At 46.1% G+C, this 21,048-nt stretch overlaps 1 protein-coding gene across 4 annotated transcripts in view; it reads left to right on the top strand.

Moving 5' to 3' along the window:
• LOC149128653 (uncharacterized) overlaps nucleotides 1-21,048 on the top strand; it is a 133,971-nt gene that overhangs the window by 33,358 nt on the left and 79,565 nt on the right. Inside the window, exons 3-4 of one of the 4 annotated variants that reach the window (XM_089315715.1) lie at nucleotides 193-309; nucleotides 1,253-1,308. In XM_089315715.1, the coding sequence (XP_089171841.1) occupies nucleotides 193-309; nucleotides 1,253-1,308 (173 nt within the window). Of the gene's footprint in view, nucleotides 1-192; nucleotides 310-1,252; nucleotides 1,309-1,394; nucleotides 2,258-21,048 lie in introns of those variants that run through there. The other 3 variants (XM_089315716.1, XR_016222786.1, XR_016222785.1) reach the window with 3 other exon arrangements.

Genomic DNA, 21,048 nt, shown 5'->3' on the forward strand with positions numbered 1-21,048 from the left:
GTGTCCATTCAATGTAGGCTTCCACAGCCTCCCCAGGTAGGATGTCCTTGTGGACATCCAGGGCTGTCTCTTCTACTTCAGTCCAGTTTTTTGTCCCCAGGGGACGTGTCACATGTGAGTTCCCAAGTATCCGAGTAGTAGCAGGGAATCTGGTTAAACAGCCCACCCCTACAGACTTACCTCCTCCTGAAGCTCTCCCCGCAGGCTTGGACACTCAGCACAGCCTCCTCAATGAGAGAAGCAAGTTCAGGACCCAGCAGTGAGCTGGCCGCTCAGGGTCCAACTGCAGCAGCTGGGGCAAGTTTAAAGGTAACAGGAATGGAATGTGGGGCTCAGGCTTCTCTGGTGGGGGAGGGGTGGCGGGAGAGCAGCCTGGGTGGGGGTGGGGAGACATTCTGAGGCTCTTGCAGTGGGGCAGAATCTCAAGTTCTCTTGAAGTTGAACTGTGGCAAAACAGCTGATGTGAGCTCCTCAGGCAGTGTTAAAGTAGTCTCTGATTCCGCACACCGACTGTACTTGGTTCCTCCTTAACTTCCGTTCCATATCGATATACCTACTCTTGGTTCCTAGGCCACCCTGCTTCCCACCTGTGGAGGAAGGTAGGCTCCTAGCTACATTCAGGGAGGCACTTTCTCATCAAATTTCAGAACACAAGATGTGATCAGCACAGGCTTGCTCAGGGAGAAGAGGGGACCAAGTGTCTGAAAACGAGGTACCAGCGGATCAGAGATAGTTGCAGTGTGTGCACTTCATCCTGAGGGAAGCAGTCTGCATCCCCAAGTCCTGTCCACTGCTGAAAAGGCATTTCCAAGGAAAGTCTGACTTCTGATGCCCTCTGTTGGAACGCCTCTGTCCATCAAGGACTGAATGAATTTGTGTTACTTGTGGTTACTTTCTTTGGTTTGTAGGATAGGTATTTAGAAAAAAGTGGGTCTTTAGCTCATAAATATTGCAGGTACTCCAGATGGTGTTGAGTCTAGCAGTTAAGATGTCCCTTCCTGTACTGGAGTAATTGGGCCTTCCAGCCTTCTGCCGATGTGCACCCTGGGAGACCACAGATGATGCCTCAAGTTGTTGGGTTCACGAATCCAGGTGCGACCTGAAAAGAACTGAAGTTCCATGCACCTAGCTCCCGCTTGGCCTAGCCCTGGAATTGAAGTCACCTGGAGAATAACCCAGGGGCTAGCAGCCTCAGTCCTCTGTAGCATGACCACCCATTTACACTCAACAATGTTTTTATTCTCCATGCAAGCAGTGGAAAGAGGTCTACCCATGTTCAGAAGATAATGTGGGAGCAATTCAAGCAAGGTAAGGGTGACTGGCAAAACAAACAAACAAAAACCCTAGGGCTGTGACTTAAAAAATAAACAAGCTTAAGAGCCTTCTCAAAGACTTGTATTTTTATCGTGGGCACCCTTACATGGGGTTCAAACAATAACTTCATATTGCAGGGTTGATGAGGCCACGTTTTGTACTCAGGAACTTAAGGAATGAGTGTTTCTTTGTTGTAAAATTACGCCTATACTACATGGTATTTTTTACTTTATGTGGTTCAGATTGTCACGTCTTAGGATGGTAAGAAATTTTCAACGAAAGCATTTGCGAATCGCTGTTTATTTAAAATTCCCTGTATTCTATAAATTCCCCAAGTGCAGTAAATACCAGAGGACAAACTCTAAGAATGGAGCTAGGAACCGGAGTCCCTCAGTGCTTCCAGGTCCAATATTCTTGGCCAGACTGCTCTTCCATGGAACCCAGGAGGCCTGGGAAGAGAGGAGGCAGCGTTTGTGGGAGGCGCGGACAAGCCTCAGAGACCTGCAGTCCGGAGAGGCTGCAAGCGCTGACCCCAATGCAGGGGACTCGCTCTAGGGTGCAGCCCTAGGAAGAGCCCTTCCCTGGGGTGCGCGTGCCTGCGTGGACGTCTGCCCTCTTCCAAACCATCAGGGGTCGTTTCAGACGCGCTAGGTTAATGGAGGGACGGCCACAAAGATTCCAGGACTCGTCTCGTCGCGGAAAAACCTCAAAAATCTTTCTAGATCTCATACTGTCTCCCTGCACGCCTACCTCTGGCGCGCGCTCCGCACGCATGCGCACGCCCTCTCTGGGCGCGCCGGGTTCCCGGCGTGCTCCAGTTGCCCTCCAACGTCTCCCAGCATCCGTTGCGGGCGTCCAACCCAGGTGATGCGCAGGCGCGAGGAGAGCGCATGCCCACGGAATCGCGGCCATGGCGGCGTCCCGAGAGTCCGTTACTTAGAAGGTAATGGACCCCCCAGCCCCAGTCTTGCCGAGCGGTTATTGCACTTTGTGATCGTTCCCGCTGTGCGGTGGGCTCACCCTTGGTCTGTGCGGCCCAGCGGCCCGAGTGGCCAGCTGGCTGCAGAGCGAGCGAGCGGCTATACCGCAGAATTTGGTGCCGGTCCTGGCTGGGCGCTCCCCGTGTTCTGACGGTGCCTGAACCTGACGTGAGGGGCCTTTAATACCGCAGAGGACCCTGAGTGTGTCCCGCCGGTGTCGCTAGCACTCTGAGCAAGGCTGAGGCTGGGGACGCTTCCTCGGGACGGAAGACCCTGATGCAGTCCAGCAGGTAGCGCGGGCTGCTGCCAGTGCGTGCCGTCCTCAGGTGCGTCCTGTGTGACCTGTGTACGTGGTGCAGCTGAGGAGAAGTGGAGCACTCAGGTTCAGTACGGAGAGGTGTCAGTGATGTGAACAGCCTGCCTCAGTTGAATAGTAACTGTAGTTCCCAGTCCGGTGTCAAATCACGGATGCCTTGCCTACACCTTGTGTGCATGAAATTAACAATAAAGGAGGTTGTACATTGTATGGTTTGTGACTTCTGTGCTACTCACCTGTTAGGTCAGTGCCACTCACTGCACACCGATAAGGGCGTGTGCACGGTTTGGGGGTCAGTGTGTGCATTAGAGCATGTTGATTTTCTTGTTTATTTGGCCGTGTGAGAATTGTGGGGTGGTTGTATCTGAAAGTGTGTTGTATCTGAAAGTGGGTGTTCCGGTGCCTGTAGGAATTCAGGGAACGTGTTTGATATTGTCTTTATTGAGGGTGTTTTTTGTTTCAAGCACACAAAAGATCGTTTTATTAGAGCAAAATTATGTGTTTCAAGGACCACTTAGAAAGTACTATAGTTAGCTTTATCAAGTAGATGCGCGTGCCTGTGGCTTCTGATTCCAGTTTCCTGTAAATGCATACTCTGAGAGACAAGAGTGGCGATTCAAGAAGTTGGTTCCTACCACCCGTGGATGGGTACTGAATTGAGTTTCTGGCTCCAGCTTGGTCCACCAGTCTTGCAATAGAACTGTCCATGCTCTTTCTTTGTGGGCTTAGTTTGCATTCCTCTAGGAACTGACCTAGAGACAAAAAAATGAATGTAAGCTTATTTTGGCGGCAAAAGAACAGTAGAGGAATGGGGAAATGAGGCAGGGAATGCAAAAGAATCCCAAATGTGTGAGTGAGCAGCAAATTTCCTCTTTTAATAATTTGGGTTGATTCCAGCTGGGAAACTCTGGTAGCCAGTGCAGGAGATGGGCCTCCGAGTTATCCCCATCACAGAATGAGAAAGCTACCAAAGTTATATACATACCCCTTCCCATCACTGGTGGAGAGCAGCAGGGGAATAAGAATGAAGAGTTAGTTGTGTGATCCTTTCATCCTTTCCTGTTCAGGCAGCTTGAGCTCAGAGGGATTTGAGCTCAGATCCCTCAGGAAAGAGGTATGGGAGCTGACAGTATGAAGGTGGCCAGCACACCTCCAGTGATACAGCTGGGAGAGACACAGATTTCTACGATGGAATGTAGGTGTGCTTGAGGTGGGTCAGAGAAGCTTCCTTCCTGTCTGTTGCCACCTCTGTGTTCACTGGCATTAGGTTGCTAGCTTGTAGTTAGTATACTGGGATATTTAAATCAAGTAGACGTCACCAATCAAGACTGTGTTATATCCCCAGGAGGAATGTTATTAAACACAGACTGCATGACATGGGTGCACACACAGACACACACAGAGAGGTGCATTTGGACACAAAGTATACTTTTAGTTTGTTGCCAGCTGACACCAGCTTATCAAAGGATAGCTTTATTGGTGTGTGTGTGTGTGTATGTGACAAGGAAACAGTGGCTGCCTTGCAATAAACATCCAGCATGTACAACATGAGGAGCTGGAGGCACTTCCTGTTTCAGCAGCATACACCCTAGCACATTGTATATTCCAGAACCTGACTTGCAGCTTTCCTCCTTAGTGGAGTTCTGGCCCCCTGTGAGTACAGTGTTGCAAGATGAACCTTCCTCAGAGTGCTCTGAAAAACAGCCAGTGAGGGATGAACTCCTTCAGAGTCTCTGCTTCTGTTCCTGTGTCCCCCTCTTGAAGAAATCCTGCTCTCTGGTTACAAAACCTGAGACCTCGCACTCATTCTTGAGGAGTAGGAGAGAAAGGCCATTTTTTGTTACTCTCTCCAGATGCATGGGATGGGAGCATCCTCCTGTTGAGGGACACACTTCAATGCAACACGATTAAGTCAGCAGGAGCAGTTCATAGACTCTTAGTAACATGAGGAGGCATTTGGAAGTGTGCCTATGAATGTGTAAGAGCTTAGCTATAACAGAGTCATGAGGATATCTGTTGATTGGTAAGGGTAGGCTCAGCAGGTTCTTCACTTGGGTATGGTGAACCTGAGCAATAACCTTCATATTTTTTAAAGATTTATTTATTTACTTGTAAGTCAGAGTTACACAGAGAGAGGAGAGGCAGAGAGACCGCGGTCTTCCATCCGCTGGTTCACTCCCCAATTGGTCACAACGGCCGGACCCGCGCCTGTCCAAAGCCAGGAGCTCCTTCAGCTCTCCCATGTGGGTGCAGGGGCTCAAGGACTTGGGCCATCTTCCACTGATTTCCCAGGCCATAGCAGAGAGCTGGATTGGAATGGAGCAGCGAGGACTCAAACCAGTGCCCATATGGGATGCTGGCACTGCAGGCAGTGGCTTTACCTGATATGCAGAGCGCTGCCCCCTAACCTTCATATTTAAGAGAAGAATGGATCATTAGCAGACCACATGGAGTCCTGTCCACTTGTAATTTTGCTGATCACGTGGGAGTCCAATGTGTCAAGTTTTGTAGACCCAGTTTCCTGGTTCATGTGGGTAGAGCATCTCCTTGGTAGGTGAGGGTAGATTGGTATTTACAGATAAGTTTGTGGGGTAGCTGGGTCCAGGTGTTTGTCTCCAATGAAAGGCAGATTCAAGATGACACAAAAGGTCAGCAGAGAAGCATTGTTCTTCCCAGGAAATGTAAAAGTGCACACTCAAGAGGGGTTCAGGTGTGCTCAGCTAGTGCTGCACTCAGGTTTGGGCCATCTCTTCACACAATGAAGAAAGCTATTGTGTGGTGTCTGCAGCAAGGCTGTTTGGCAATTCACAGGGACCCAGTTTGGGGCATGGATTGAGTACTGGCGTTATCCTGCTGTCTGAAACCCGCATGTGGTCATTCTTAGAAGAAGAGTGGTTTTCTCTTGCTATATGGTGTATCGCTTTAGTTTTCTCCATCTTAGGAGGGCCCTGCTTGCTTTTATATGACATTTAGAAACACATTCCCCAATGCTCTAATCTCTTTATGTCCTTTTGGTATTTTGTGATTCCCCCATTGGGGTTGTCCTTGCCACTGATCTCCCACCCATGCTCTAGGACTAGTGATTTGTTTGATTAGCATGCTTATTGGGCTTCCCCCAAGCACTTTGCTAGCCCAGCTCATGTTTCCACTACTGTCAGAAGGTGGGCATTCTAGTTTCAACAAATCCCCATTATTCATGACTGGAATTCTTTAGGCTTTCCTCTTGTGCCTTCCAGTTATACAGCCCAGAGGTGATATATGGTATGTGCAGATATGTCAGACCCCATTAGGAACCTGTCAGATGGGAAACACAGATGCCCAGCCCAGGTTGATGTCTGATCTGATGCTCAGAGATGCTGGGAGGATGTGCATACAGTGCCAGTCATGCTGGGTGGGTCTCTCTGATGGATTAGTAACTTCAGGAACCTAGGTTTCAGCCTGAGGGATTGCTGCTGGAGACTAGAGTTTGTCCTCTTTCTTGTAACCCTTACAGGTTTAAAGAAATCCTCTTTGAATCTGTTCTCCCCCATGACCACCCCCACCTTATGGGACTTTCAGAAGACCTAGACATTGTTTCTGTTCTTTCTGGGAAGTTGTTACTAGGAAAGCTTACAAATCTGCACATCCCACTGAGGTGAGGATGATCCCAACAGAGGATGTTTGCCAGAGACCAGCTGTGGTGCTCCAGGATGCAGGGTGGAGGAAAGTGTGTGTTACTCAGTAGGCACAGAAAACTGGCAAATCTAGAAGCCATTAGAAATGCACAAAGAAGGATAAAGTGCCAGCCATGACACCACAAAGCAGTGTAATAGAAAAAGCAAGACATTGGAATTTTTATCAGTGCTAATACACGAAATTTGCTATTTTTATCTGTTTGCTGGTGAGATTGTTAAACTTGGATGAAATGATGCACACGTGCTGAACAGGGAATGACAGGGTCAGAGGATTCTTGAACGGCTTGGTTCTTGATCCTAATCTAGAGGAACACAGAGTTGCTCAGAGGTCTCAGAAGGCTGCTCGGTCTCCAAGGGGTCCCTGGGGAAGAGGAGATCTTTTTGTGCTCCAAAGGCCCCTCCAGCATGTAGCAATGGGGAATAGGAGGGCCCTGCCTATGTGAGTGTGTGCATCTTACTACTCTGTATGTATAGACCCCACTCCTACTGCTCTGTTGCCACTTGGACTGTTGGTGGTGGGCAGGCTGTCTCTGAGCACAGTGATGCAAGATATGCCTTCCTTGGGCGTCCTTTGGAAAACAAATTGTTGTTGGGGAGCAGGTCCATAATTTCTACCCCTGCTCCTGTTGCCCCTCTTGCCTAACCCTGCATGCTTGCTTACAACATGTATGACCCGAGATATGTGTGCAGTAAGAATATTTGGGTGACAGTGGGTGTGTGCCTTAGAGACCAAGCTAATCATCAAAGCTGCATCCAAGGCTGTGTGCACTTGTGTGTGACCATGGATCCTTCTCATTCTGAGTCACTGCGTTGCTCCTATGTGGGTTGGTTCATCTTTAAGGGTCAAAGATTCAAATCCATGTGGATTTTTATCACTTCCTTATGTGGACGAGTTCAAGAATGTGCCATTGGCAGTAGGGCAATCTGTTAGCATGTTTGTGTTCCAGGAATCTGTTCCCAGATGGGGTATCTAATGGACTGAGGCCATGCAGGGCAGAAGTTACCCAGGAGTTGTCCACATAGTGGGCAGCCGTCCTAGATTTGTGAGATTTTCTAGATAGGAGGTGGGATGGGCCCATCCTTTGACTCTAACACGGACACCCTGGCAGTGAGCTAGGCAGCCTCAGGCTCTGCTTGCTTCTCTAGGGAGCACAGATGGGGCACAAGGACACCTTTCCCCAGGGGCTAGGTCTTGAGACTGACCTGCTAACATCTGTCCCCACCCCAGGTGGTGCATACTGTTAGGCATCAGGCAACTCAACTGAGTCACCATTTCTTAGCCACCTGTCTCCACAGAAACCTGAGAGTCTCCTAAGCTCAGAAGAGCCTCCCCTGTGTCCCTAGTGCTGAAGGTATGGAGTTGCTTCTGTGTGTCAGTGGGTCGTGTTTTCCAGAAATACTCTTCCTTTTCTGAAGGCTCAGGATGTCTGCACCTTGGAAAGCTCAACTCAGTTTGAAGTGTGTATCACTGGGTGGCAGGAGCTCATTAACTTTCTTCAGTCCAGTTGTTCAGGTGAGTGCCAGCTGAGGCTACGGTGTCTCTGACTTCCCAGGAGCCTGCTTTAGATTTTGTGCCTGGCTCCTGATTCTGAGTGTGCTCCTCACCAGGATCAGGATGGAGAAGTAGACCAACTTTGTCCCAGTGTGGAGAGGTCACAGAATCAGGGCATGGACACAGGACACTTTCCTTTCTTCCTTCCTTCCCTAACTGTCCTCCTGTGCCTCAAGTCAAAGGGAGCACTGGGGGATGTCAGCATGGGCTCAGTGGTCCACATCCTTCCCACAGTGCAAGACCCACCTGTCCTTGGAGCAGTAATTCATGAGGACCCCATATGAGAAGTGGAATGTGTAAGGAAGCCTGGACTTTTCAGTTGAATACTCCAGAAATAATAATCAGCTGTGGTGGCCGATGCCCTGGAGGAAGCCCAGGGATCAGGCCTGTCCCCGTTTGGGAACTGTCAGTGGGTGCTGGGGTGTCCTGCCTGTGCGGAGAAGGCTGAGATGGCGACAGCTGTGCTGGACAAGGCCTGGCTTGTTGGGTCATTCCCCTGGGTGGCTCCTGACTGTTGAGTAGCTTCTCCCCAGTGGAGGCAGCAGAGGCGTCACATGCTGTATGAATGATCTCCACTGCATTGGATCCCAGGAATGTTCTTCCAGGAGCAACCTGTCCTAGGTGAAGATACTGGCTCCTGGGCTGGATTGTGGGGTGAAAACCTGAAGGCCCCAGTGTCAGCCATGTGACCTTGGTGAGCTGAGCAAACCTCTGAATCCGTGTGTCCTATAGAACAGGATAATAGTCTGACATCCACAGGTTGTGATGATCGCAGTCCATCTGTCTAAAGTACTTGGAGCAGTGAATGTGGCAAGAACCTGTCCAAATTTTAGGCATTCTGACTCCTAGTTCTACCAGATGGCATTCTCATTCCCCTAGTGCAGATGTCATTTTTCTCAGCTCCTCCCCCACAAGCAGGGATATAGCACTTTTTTGTATTAGGAGAGGTGAGCATCATGGGCCCCCTGCTGTTTCTCCTAAGAACTCATCATTAAACTGCCTCAGTGCAAACTGAGTACTTAAAATCTTTCTGGTACAGGGTGCAGATCTGCAGTGAGGGAGCAGATCTAGGTAGTCATCTGAGAGTCCTCCAGAACACCCATCACAGTGTCTGCACAAAGCATGTATTGATGCACGAACGAGCAAGTCTGGGAGAAAGTGTTTCTGACTTTCCACACAGGGTGAAGGAGGGCAGGCACCTGTTGGACAGAACTGTCCCCAAGGTCTACACCTAGTTGAGAGTGTGGCAGGAATGTCCCCAGTTCCTAACCCCATGTGACTCAGCACAGCCTCCTCTCACCCTGCACTGGTTTTTGGTCACACCAGCAGCCAGGTGACTTCATACTCACTTGGCCATCATTGGGAGGACAGGGTGATGCTGGCTGCTGGAGGATGCAGACCCCAGGAGTGGGTGTGGGGTGCTGCATGTCCCTGCCCTGTGAGTTGGACTGGGGTAGAAGGGCCTTCCAGCAAAGCCAGGCTGAAGTCTCTGTTCCTCAGACGACTGATATATTTTTTGCCTATTGAAATTTCCAGTTTTCTGTTGATCTAGAGTATTGAATTGGTAGTTGCCACCCTGATGAATATCCTGTAGGGGATGAAACAACAGCAGAGGAAGCAGTTTTTTATGAAGGAACGAACTAGATAATTTACACTTCTATATTCTCTTAGGTTTTTAGGCAGTATCTTTTGAAACTATCTCATCTGCATTTGCAGCCCTCCACTTCTGCCTGCAGATACCAGAAAATTAATAGCCCTTAATCAATTTACTGATTGGACATCTCCAAAATTCAGTGTTTGTTGATGGTGTGTGTATGGTGCATGTGTGTGGTGTCAGGGCACTGTGTTTGTTTCATGTGTATAAGAGGATGCGGAAAGTGATATGAAACAGTTCACATGAATTATCTTGTGCATGCATCCTTGTTACTGAATTATTTGGGGGAAATATTAATGCTTAGTGATTGTTTATGTGTGTTTTGGTCAGTATGGGTTGAGTTTGTGAGTATTGTGTGTGTGTGAGCAGTGGCCAGTAGGGCTGATTGTGTCTGAGGATCTCATGGGCTGTGGTGCATGTGCATCCATTCAAGGAGCGGGTGTTGTGCACTTTCCTGCTTTGTGAGTCAGACCTGTGTATATTATGAGTGGATGTGCTCCTGTTGTGCTGGTGTGAATTTAGGGGGTTAGTTTTGGTGTGGAGGAATTTGGGGAGAGTAGAGTCACTGAGTGTATTTGCCTCTTACACATTGTGTATCCTTATACACACACATACATACATACATGTACATACATATACATACATGTACGTAAGAATTACAGCAGATTCTGTTAATAGTTTTCAAGATGTAGGCTGCTGTGTGTTCATACTGAGAGCTGTGAGGTTCTTACTTTGGCTTTGAATAGTGCAGGAGTTTCATGTGTGAATGTGTACAAGTGGGGAACCTTCTAGATAGGAGATGTTTGAGGGTTGTTGTAGCATTTGTCTTCAGCCACTTAGCCATTGTGGGTGTGCTACATTCACAGCATCCATGTGATTGCGTGTGTTATCGTGGGACTGGAGAATTTTAATATCTAAGAAGTACATGATGTTGGTTTGGTTCTATTCCTTTCTTATTTGTGGCTCTGTATTATGGAATGTTCCTTTTTGGTTTGCACTTTTATTATTTTTAAGAATTTTTATTTTTTACATAGAAACATTTAAATTATATAAACTTCATGCATTTCATAGATACAAATTTAGGAACATAGTGATTCTTCTAACCCTACCCTCCTACCCCTCTGCACTCCCACCCTTCTTCCTCCTCTCTTTCCTATTCTCATTCTTATTTTTTTTTTTACAAAAATCTACTTTCAATAACATTATACACATATTAACCCTACACTAAGAGTTTAACAAACAGTGTTGGAAAAAAAAAACTCTGTTCCTCAACAGAAGAGACAAGGCTGTTCAAAAGCATCACATCTCCAAATGTCACTTTTACTTCTATAGATTACCTTTTAGGTACTCTAATAGTTACCTCAGATCCAAGAGAACATATGCTATTTACCTTACTGGAACTGGCATATTTCACAAAATATAATGTTTTCCAGTTCTGTCCATTTTGTTGCAAATGACAAGATTCCACTTTTCATTTATTTTATACTACTATGTGGTATTCTGTAGTGTACATATCCCATTATTTCTTTTTTTTTTTTTTTTGACAGGCAGAGTGGACAGTGAGAGAGAGAGACAGAGAGAGAAAGGTCTTCCTTTGCCGCTGGTTCACCCTCCAATGGCCGCCGCTGCAGCCGGCGCACCGCGCTGATCCTGGCAGGAGCCAGGAGCCAGGTGCTTTTCCTGGTCTCCCATGGGGTGCAGGGCCCAAGCACCTGGGCCATCCTCCACTGCACTCCCTGGCCATAGCAGAGAGCTGGCCTGGAAGAGGGGCAACCGGGACAGAATCCGGCGCCCCAACCGGGACTAGAACCCGGTGTGCCGGCGCCGCAAGGTGGAGGATTAGCCTATTGAGCCACGGCGCCGGCTCATTATTTCTTTATCCAGGCTTCATTTGACAGATATGTGGGTTGATTCCATATCATACCTATTGTGAATTGAGCTTCAGTAAACATGCAGGTACAGACAACTCTTTCATATGCTGACTTCATTTCCTTTGGGTAAGTTCCGAGGACTGTGACGGCTGCGTCATATGGCAGGTCTATATTCAGATTTCTGAGGTATCTCCATTCTGTCTTCCATGATGGCTGCACCAATTTACAATCTCACAAACAGTCATTAGAGTACCTTTTATCCCCACATCCTCATCAGCATTTGTTCTTTGTTGATCTCTGTATGAAGCCATTATAACTAGGTGATGTGAAACTTCATTGTGATTTTCATTTGTATTTACATGATGGCTAGAGATCCTGAGCATTTTTTCATGAGTCTGCTGGCCATTTTAATTTCTTGTTTTGAAAAATGTTCAAGTCCTTTGCCCATTGCTTAACTAGACTGTTGTTGAGTTTGTTGAGATCTTTATAGATTCTGGATATTAATCTTTTATTAGTTGTATAGTTTGCAAATAATTTCTCCCATTTTGTTTGTTGCCTCTTTGATGAGTGTTTCTTTTGCAGTGCAGAAGCTTCTCAGCTTGATGTAATCTCATTTGTTAGTTTTGGCTCTGATTACCTGTGCTTCTGGGGTCTTTTCCAAGAAGTCTTTGTTTATACCAATGTCTTGCAGTTTCCCCAACGTTCTCTAGTAATTTGATGTTATTGGAATGGATTTAGGTCCATGATCCATTTTGAGTTGATTTTTGTGTAAGGGGTAAGGTACTAGTCTTGTTTCCACTTTTTCCAGCACCATTTGTTGAAGAGACTGTCTTTGATACAGGGATTGATTTTAGCTCCTTTGTGAAGATAAGTTGGTTGTAAATGCGTGGATTGATTTCTGGATTTTGTATTCTTTTTTGTTGGTCTACATGTCTATTTCTTTCCTGTCACTACCAGGCTGTTTTGATTATAACTTCCTGTAGTATGCCTTGAAATCTAGTATTGTGGGCCGGTGAGGTGGCTCAATAGGCTAATCCTCTGCCTTGCGGCACCAGCGCACCGGCTTCTAGTCCTGGTCGGGGCGCTGGATTCTTTCCCGGTTGCCCCTCTTCCAGGCCAGCTCTCTGCTGTGGCCCAGGAGTGCAGTGGAGGATGGCCCAGGTGCTTGGTCCTGCACCCCATGGGAGACCAGGAGAAGCACCTGGCTCCTGCCTTCGGATCGGCGCGGTGTGCCGGCCACAGCTTGCCGGCAGCGGCGGCCATTGGAGGGTGGACTGTGGGGAGCAACTGAGACTAAACTAAGTTACTGGAATTAAGACTTATTCTGTGCATCTGCTGTCCCACAATATGGCGCTGGGGAGGAGTAAACTTCTACGCAGCTGCCTCTTGCCAATTTGACTGATAAGCTGCAGGAGCTGATCCTGCTCCTGATTGGAGGAGAGCAGCATGCTCGGCGTGTGGGCAGCAGAGTTGGGATTGGTGGAAGAGGACTATAAAGGAGGAGAGAGACAACATGCACCAGGAACATCTGAAGGAACACCTGAGCAGCCCCTGAGAGAGCCGGCCGGCGGTGTGCCGCTCCTCCGCGGAAGTGGGGAAAGTGGCAGGGGGAGCCGCCCCTCCACAGAGGTGGAAGGGTTGGCAGCCAACCTGGGAAGGACCAGCAGCAAACCCGGGAAGGGCCGAGCAGACAAAAGAACAGCACAGGGTCCTGTGTTGTTCCTCCGCAAATGGGGGAGCGACAGTGGACCAAAGGCAAAAGGAAGACCTTTCTCTCTTTCTCTCTCTCTCACTGTCCACTCTGCCTGTCCAAAAAAAAAAAAAGGAAAGAAAGAAAGAAAGAAAGAAAGAAAGAAAGAAAGAAAGAAAGAAAGAAAAAGAAAGAAAGAAAGAAATCTAATATTGTGATGCCTCCAACTTTGTTTTTGTTGTATAAGATTGCTTTAGCTTTTGTGGGTCTTTTGTGTTTCCATATGAATTTTAGCATTGTTTTTTTATAGAGCCAAGAAGAACATTGGTGGTATTTTGATTGGGATAGCATTGAATCTGTAAAATGGTTTCAGTAATATGGACATTTTGATAATATTCTTCTAACCCATGAACATGAAATATTTTTCCATTTTTAATGTTATCTTCTCTTTCTTTAATGTTATATAATTTTCATCATAGAGATCTTTCATATACTTGGTTAAATTTATTCCCAAAGTATTTATTTTTTGTAGTTATTATGAATGGGAATGATTTTAGAAAGCCAAGTCATTGTCTGTGTATACAAAGGGTATTGATTTTTGTGTGCTAATTTTATATCCTGTACTTTACTAAAGTCTTTTATGAGATCAGTCATCTCTTAGTGGAGAGTGGAGTCTTTTGGTTCCCATATATATTGAATTTATGTCATATGCAAATAGGGATAGTTTTACTTCCTCCTTTCCAATTCATATCCCATAGAGTTCTTTTTCTTGCCTAATATCTCTGGCTAAAACTTACAGGACTATATTCAGTAGCAGTGGTGAGAGTGGGCATCCTTGTCTGATTCCAGATCTTAGTGGGAATGCCTCCAACTTTTCCCCATTCAATATGATGCTGGTTGTGGGTTTGTCATAAATTGTCCTATTGTGTTGAGGAACGTTCCTTGTACACCCAATGTGCTTAAGGTTTTTATCATGAAAGGGTGTCCTATTTTATTGAATGTTTTCTTTCTCTGCATCTATTGAAATTGTCTTATGGACTACCTTTAACAGTTGCTAATTGTTGAACTCTTTGTTTGCTGGAGGATTAGGTACTCACTGTGAAGTAAATTGTAGGTATGTCATTGTGAAGATTAAAAGAAAAAAGAAAAGGATGATAGTGGGAGGGAGGATGGAAAGGTAGGGTGGGAAATATTATGCTCTTAAAACTGTATATATTAAATACATGAAATTTGTTTCCTGTTTTATATAAAGTAAAAAATTCACAAGACCAGGAATTTATACATTTCTTCAATGTTTTCCAGTTTTCATAGTTTATAATTGTTCAATTGTTTACGATGACCCTTTGTATTTCAGTGGGATCAGTTGTAATACTTTTTTCATCTATAATTTTGAGTTCTCTTTTCTTTTGTTGTTATTCTGATTAAAGGTTTGTTTTGTTCATCTGCTCAGAAAACAAACATTTTGTTTCCATTGGTCATTTGTATTTTTTTAGTTTGAATTTCATGTATTTGTGTTCTGATCCTTTTTATTTTTCACCTCCCGTTTATTTGAAGCTTGGTTCTTGTTTCTTTATGACTTTGAAATACATCATTAGATCATTTATTTTAGATTGTTGTATTTTTATGTGAATAGTTACTGATATAAGCTTTCCTCTTGATACTGGTTTTGTTATATCACAAAGGTTTTGATATTTTGTGTTTTAATTTTTTAGTTAGAAGTATTTCATTTCCTTTTTAAATTCCTCAGTGCCCCGTTGTTCACTCAGTAGCATGTTATTTGATTTCCATATATTTGTAAATGTTTTATTTTTCTTTTTGTTGTTCATTGATAGTTTTGTTCTTTGTAGTCTGAGAAGATCCATGGTATGGTATTTTAAAAAATTTTTTTAATTTTCTAATAGTTGAATTATGGACTAATATATGGTCAATCCTAGAAAATGCCACATGTACAGAGAAAAGAATGTAGCTTTTGGGTAGCTGTTGGGTGTAATGTTCTATAAATACCTGTTAGGTCCCTATCTGTATGGTTCATATTTGATATACCTTTGTTGATTTTCTGTCTGAATGATCTTTCCATTAATGATAGTGGGGTGTGAAGTCTCTTATCATTGTATTGGAATCTGTTTACCCCCTGTAGTATTAGTATCTGAGTTGTCTTAGGTGGGTGCATAAATATTTCAATTGTTGTATCTTATCGCTGAATAAATTATTTTTATCATTATATAGTGTACTTCCTTATCTTTCTACAGTTTCTGCTTTAAAGTCAGTTTCATGTGAGTGTAGCTACTCATTTCTCTAGCCCTCCCCTTTAACTGTATGTGTATCTTTGTGAAGTGGCTTTCTTGTAGGTGGCATAGAGTAGAATTTTCTCATTTCAGCCAATCTAGATCTATTTTTAGATTTTTGAGGACCAACATAGTGTCTTCCATAGTGGTTGTACAAGTTTACATTCTCACCAACAGTGTACTAGGGGACCTTTTCCACACATCCTCACCAGCATTTATTGTTGTTTCATTTTTGGATGATAGCCATTCTTACAGGGATAAAGTGAAATCTCATTGTAGGTTTATTTGCATTTCACTGATGGTTAGTGATCCTGAGCATCTTTTTCATGTGTTTGTTGGCCATCTCATCCTTTGATAAATGCCTGTTCCTGCCTTTGCCCAGCTCTTAACTGGATTTTTTGTTTTGTTTGTTGTTGAGTTTCTTGGGCTCTTTATAGATCCTAGATATTAATCTTTTATCAGTTTCATAGTTGGCAAATATTTTCTCCAATTCTATCGGTTGCCTCTACACTTTGTTGCATGTTTCCTTTGCAGTACAGAAGTTTTTGCTTGATATAATCCCATTTGTTTACTTTTTTCTTTTTTATATTTAAATCTCATATATTATTATTTTTAAGAAGTCTTTTAATGAATACAAATTCCATAGGTACAGCTTTAGGAATATAGTGCTTCTTCCTCCATACCCACCCACCCACCCCCACTCCCTCTCTCATCCCATTCTTCATTAAAATTAGTTAGTGTTTTTTTTTTTGGAAGATGAAATGCTTTTTACTATTCATTTTGAGACAAAAGGCATCAGTTATCCAGCTGGCACAGTGAGGCCACCCCACAGTTTATCAAGTGCTTCTGCAGCAGATCTGTAGGGAGCTCAATTGAGAAGACATAGTTGGTGGAGTGGCCAGTGGTAGACAGGGTGCCCCTCCAAGCACTAGTTTTGTAGACAGGAAAAATAAGAGGTATTTTTTTGAAAGGCAGAGTTAGACAGTGAGAGAGTGAGAGAGACAAAGGTCTTCCTTTTTCCATTGGTTCACCCCCAAAGTGGCCACTATGGCTGGCATGCTGCGGCTGGCGCACCACACTGATCCGAAGCCAGGAGCCAGGTGCTTGCTTCTGGTCTCTCGTGTGGGTACGGGGCCCAAGGACCTGGGCCATCCTCCCCTGCACTCCCGGGCCACAGCAGAGAGCTGGACTGGAAGAGGAGCAACTGGGACAGAATCCAGCACCCCAACTGGGACTAGAACCTGGAGTCCTGGTGCCACAGGCAGAGGATTAGCCTAGTGAGCTGTGGTGCTGGCCAAAATTAGTTTTTAATTAACTTTATATACAGAAGACCAACCTTATTTTTTTCCTTTTTTTGTTTAGTAAATATAAATTTCCAATGTACAGTTTATGGATTACAATGGCTTCCCTCCCCCTCCCCATAATTTCCCTCCCACTCTCACCCCTCCCATCTCCCGCTCCCTCTCCCCTTCTATTCACATCAAGATTCGTTTTCAATTCTCTTTATACACAGGAGATCGATTTAGTATATATTAAGTAAAGATTTAATCAGTTTGCACCCACACAGAAACACAAAGTGTAAAAAATACTGTTTCAGTAGTAGTTATAGCATTACTTCACATTGGACAACACATTAAGGAGAGATCCCACATGAGAAGTAAGTACACAGTGATTCCTGTTGTTGACTTAACAATTGGACACTCTTGTTTATGGCGTCAGTAATCTCCCTAGGCTCTAGTCATGAGTTGCCAAGGCTATGGAAGCCTTTTGAGTTCGCCAACTTCGATCTTATTCCGACAGGGTCATAGTCAAAGTGGAAGTTCTCTCCTCCCTTCAGAGAAAGGTACCTCCTCCTTTGATGGCCCTGTTCTTTCCACTGGGATCTCACTCACAGAGATCTTTCATTTAGGTCTTATATTTTTTTTTTCCCAGAGTGTCTTGGCTTTCCATGCCTAAAATACTCTCATGGGCTCTTCAGCCATATCCAAATGCCTTAAGGGCTGATTCTGAGGCCAGAGTGCTATTTAGGACATCTGCCATTCTATGAGTCTGCTGTGTATCCCACTTCCCATGATGGATTGTTCTCTCCCTTTTTGATTCTACCAGTTAGTATTAGCAGACACTAGTCTTGTTTGTGTGATCCCTTTGACTCTTAGACCTATCAGTGTGATCAATTGTGAACTGAAATTGATCACTTGGACTAGTGAGATGGCATTGGTACATGCCACCTTGATGGGATTGTATTGGAATCCCCTGGCACGTTTCATATTTTTGTTGAGATTGTTCACCTCTTTGGTTAAATTTATTCCAAGGTTTTGACAGTTGTTGTAGCCATTGTGAATGGGACTAATCTTACACATTCTTCCTCAGCCATATAATTGTGTATAAAAAGTCTATTGACTGTCAATTCTATATCCTGCAACTTTACTGTACTCTTATGAGTTCCAATAGATTCTTAGTTCTTTTGGTTTTCCTATATATAGAATCATATCATCTGCCAAAATGGACAGTTTGACTCCCCCCTTTCCAATTTGTGTCCCATTGATTTCTTTTTCTTCCCTAATGGCTGTGGCTAAAATTCTAGAACTGTGTTGAATAGCAGTGGTAAATGTGAGCATCCTTGTCTGGTTCTGGATCATAGTGGTAATGCTTCCAACTTTTCCCCATTTTTCAATCTGATCCTGGCTGAGGGTTTGTCATATATTGCATTGGTTATATTGAGGAATATTCTTTGTATACCCAATTTTTTTAAGGTTTTGACCATGAAAGTATCATTTTATGAGATTCTTTCTCTGCATCTATTCATATAATCATATGGTTTTTATTCAATTTTTAATGTGATTTATTACATTTATTGATATGCATATGTAGAGCCATCTCTGTGTGCCCACTTTTTCCTTGAGAATGAGGTTTGTTTCTGATGCTTTGTTGGATTCAGTTAGTTAATATTTTATTGAGGACTTTTGCACTCTGTGTCCATCAGGGATGTTGGTCTATAGTTGTCGCTCCCCGTCTTCGTGGAGGAACGACACAGGACCCTGCGTTGTTCTTTCGTCTGCTCGGCCCTCCCCGGGTTTGCTGCTGGTTCTTCCTGGGTTGGCTACTGTCCCTTCCACCTCCGTGGAAGGGCGGTTCCCCCTAGCCACATTCCCCACTTCCGCAGGGGAGCGGCACACCACCGGCCGGCTCTCTTGGGGGCTGCACAGGTGTTCCTTCAGATAGATGTTCCCCTTAGATGTTCCTGGTGCATGTTGTCTCTCTCCTCCTTTATAGTCCTCTTCCACCAATCCCAACTCTGCTACCCACACACCAAGTACGCTGCTCTCCTCCAATCAGGAGTAGGTCCTACAGTTTATTGGTTGAACTGGAGACAGCTGTGTAGAAGCTGTTTCTCCCTTCTCAGCGCCATATTGTGGGAGAGCAGATGCATAGAATAAGTCTTTTTTTTTTTTTTTTGACAGGCAGAGTGGACAGTGAGAGAGAGACAGAGAGAAAGGTCTTCCTTTGCCGTTGGTTCACCCTCCAATGGCCGCCGCGGCCTGATCCGATGGCAGGAGCCAGGAGCCAGGTGCTTTTCCTGGTCTCCCATGGGGTGCAGGGCCCAAGCACCTGGGCCATCCTCCACTGCACTCCCTGGCCACAGCAGAGGGCTGGCCTGGAAGAGGGGCAACCGGGACAGAATCCGGCGCCCCGACCGGGACTAGAACCCGGTGTGCCGGCGCCGCAAGGCGGAGGATTAGCCTAGTGAGCCGCGGCGCCGGCCAAAGAATAAGTCTTAATTCTAGTAACTTAGTCTAGTCCCAGTTGCTCCCCACAGATCCCCCTTTCTTTTTATTTTTGGCGTTGATACACGCCTGTCTTTGGTGCCCCACGGCACACACTCTGCTCTGCTTGCTAGAGTTGCCCACAGGTGCTTACAAGTCCTATCAATCAGGCAAACCGAATCCGGGTCCTCTCTTCGCCATGTTGTGAGGAGGTTTTTAGGTGCTGATGTGTGCCTGTGTTCGGTGCCCTGCAGCGCATGCTCTACTCTGCTAGAACTGCCTGCAGGTGCTTACAAGCCCTATCAGGCAAACGGAATCCAAGCCCTCTCATTGCCGTATTGTGGGGAGACTTATTAGTGTTGGTTCGTGCCTATCTTCCTGCAGCTCATACGCTGGTCGAGCTGCCTACTGGTGCTTATCGCCTTACTCAGGCAGACCAAATCCAAGCCTTCTCATTGCGGTATTGTGGGGAGACTTATTGATGTTAATTCGTGCCTGTCTTTGGTGACCTGTGGCGCATAAGCTGCTAGCCGCCCGCAGGTGCTCACCACCTCCCTAATCAGGCAGACCGAATCCAAGCTCTCTCATTGCCATGTTGAGGGGAGGCCTTATTTTCTTCTATTTCTCTACCTCCGGGCATTCCTATCTCTCCCATTTTACTTCTATCTTCCAGCATTCCTATTTCTCTCATTTTACTTCTAAACTTCCCGCGGCTTCTCTTATCCCCGCGGTTTCCTGGCGCCCGCCCCGAGGCTGCTTCTTGGCGCCTCGCCGCCCCGTGGCGGCTTCCCGGCTTTGCGCCGCTTCAGCCCACACTTCTCTCATCTGTGCGGCTTCCTGGCGCCCGCCCTGCGGCAGGCTCCCGGCTCTGCGTGGCTCGGCTTTGCGCACACACTCCACGGTCTCCACGCACTTCGCGCCTGCACCACGGCCTCGCGCCAGCCCCATGTTCCCTATCTATTCACGCCCCGTGCTCTCTCTGCACGCGGCGGCTTCCGCGAATCACACAGTGTAGCTCACGTTTCCGCCACCACCGGCATTCAGTCCAAGTTCCCCGGACTAACCTGGCGAATTCCAACCTGGCGGCCCACGTCTCTGCCTCTGGTTCCAGATTTTCGCCTTTTGCTCCCAGGGCTGACTTGAAGAATTCCAAGCTGGCTTACGTCTCCACCTCGGCCTGCACTCACTGCTTCATCCTCCCTAACATTTTTCTCTACCCGGTATGTTTCCTAACTTTTCTTCCAACAATATTCCTCCCTCATTTCTCCTGGCCTCTCCCCACAGTCCATATCCAAGTCTAAGTTTCTTATAGGTTTCACTTTCACTTTCAACCTGTAGTCCGTATCTGAGTCTAAGTTTCTTCTTGCTTTCACTTTAAATCCTAACTTCTTTCCCACAGTCCGTATCTGAGTCTATGCCCAGGCTTTCAACAGCTTCTTCCGGCACCTTTTCTGTCTGGCTTTTCCCCAGGCTCTTTGCTAGTCTCTCTCTCCAGTATTTTCCACTTCTTCCCGTTTCTTCCCTCCTAAGTTTCCTATCCTAGTCACGGCACCATTATGTCGCTCCCCGTCTTCATGGAGGAACGACACAGGACCCTGCGTTGTTCTTTCGTCTGCTCGGCCCTCCCTGGGTTTGCTGCTGGTTCTTCCCGGGTTGGCTACTGTCCCTTCCACCTCTGTGGAAGGGCGGTTCCCCCTAGCCACATTCCCCACTTCCGCGGGGGAGCGGCACACCACCGGCCGGCTCTCTCGGGGGCTGCACAGGTGTTCCTTCAGATAGATGTTCCCCTTAGATGTTCCTGGTGCATGTTGTCTCTCTCCTCCTTTATAGTCCTCTTCCACCAATCCCAACTCTGCTACCCACACGCCAAGTACGCTGCTCTCCTCCAATCAGGAGTAGGTCCTACAGTTTATTGGTTGAACTGGAGACAGCTGTGTAGAAGCTGTTT

The sequence above is a fragment of the Oryctolagus cuniculus genome, chromosome 1 (genome assembly GCF_051225735.1).
Source record: "Oryctolagus cuniculus isolate XC-2025 breed Fujian yellow rabbit chromosome 1, ASM5122573v1, whole genome shotgun sequence".
In the NCBI taxonomy this organism is placed as follows: domain Eukaryota; kingdom Metazoa; phylum Chordata; class Mammalia; order Lagomorpha; family Leporidae; genus Oryctolagus; species Oryctolagus cuniculus.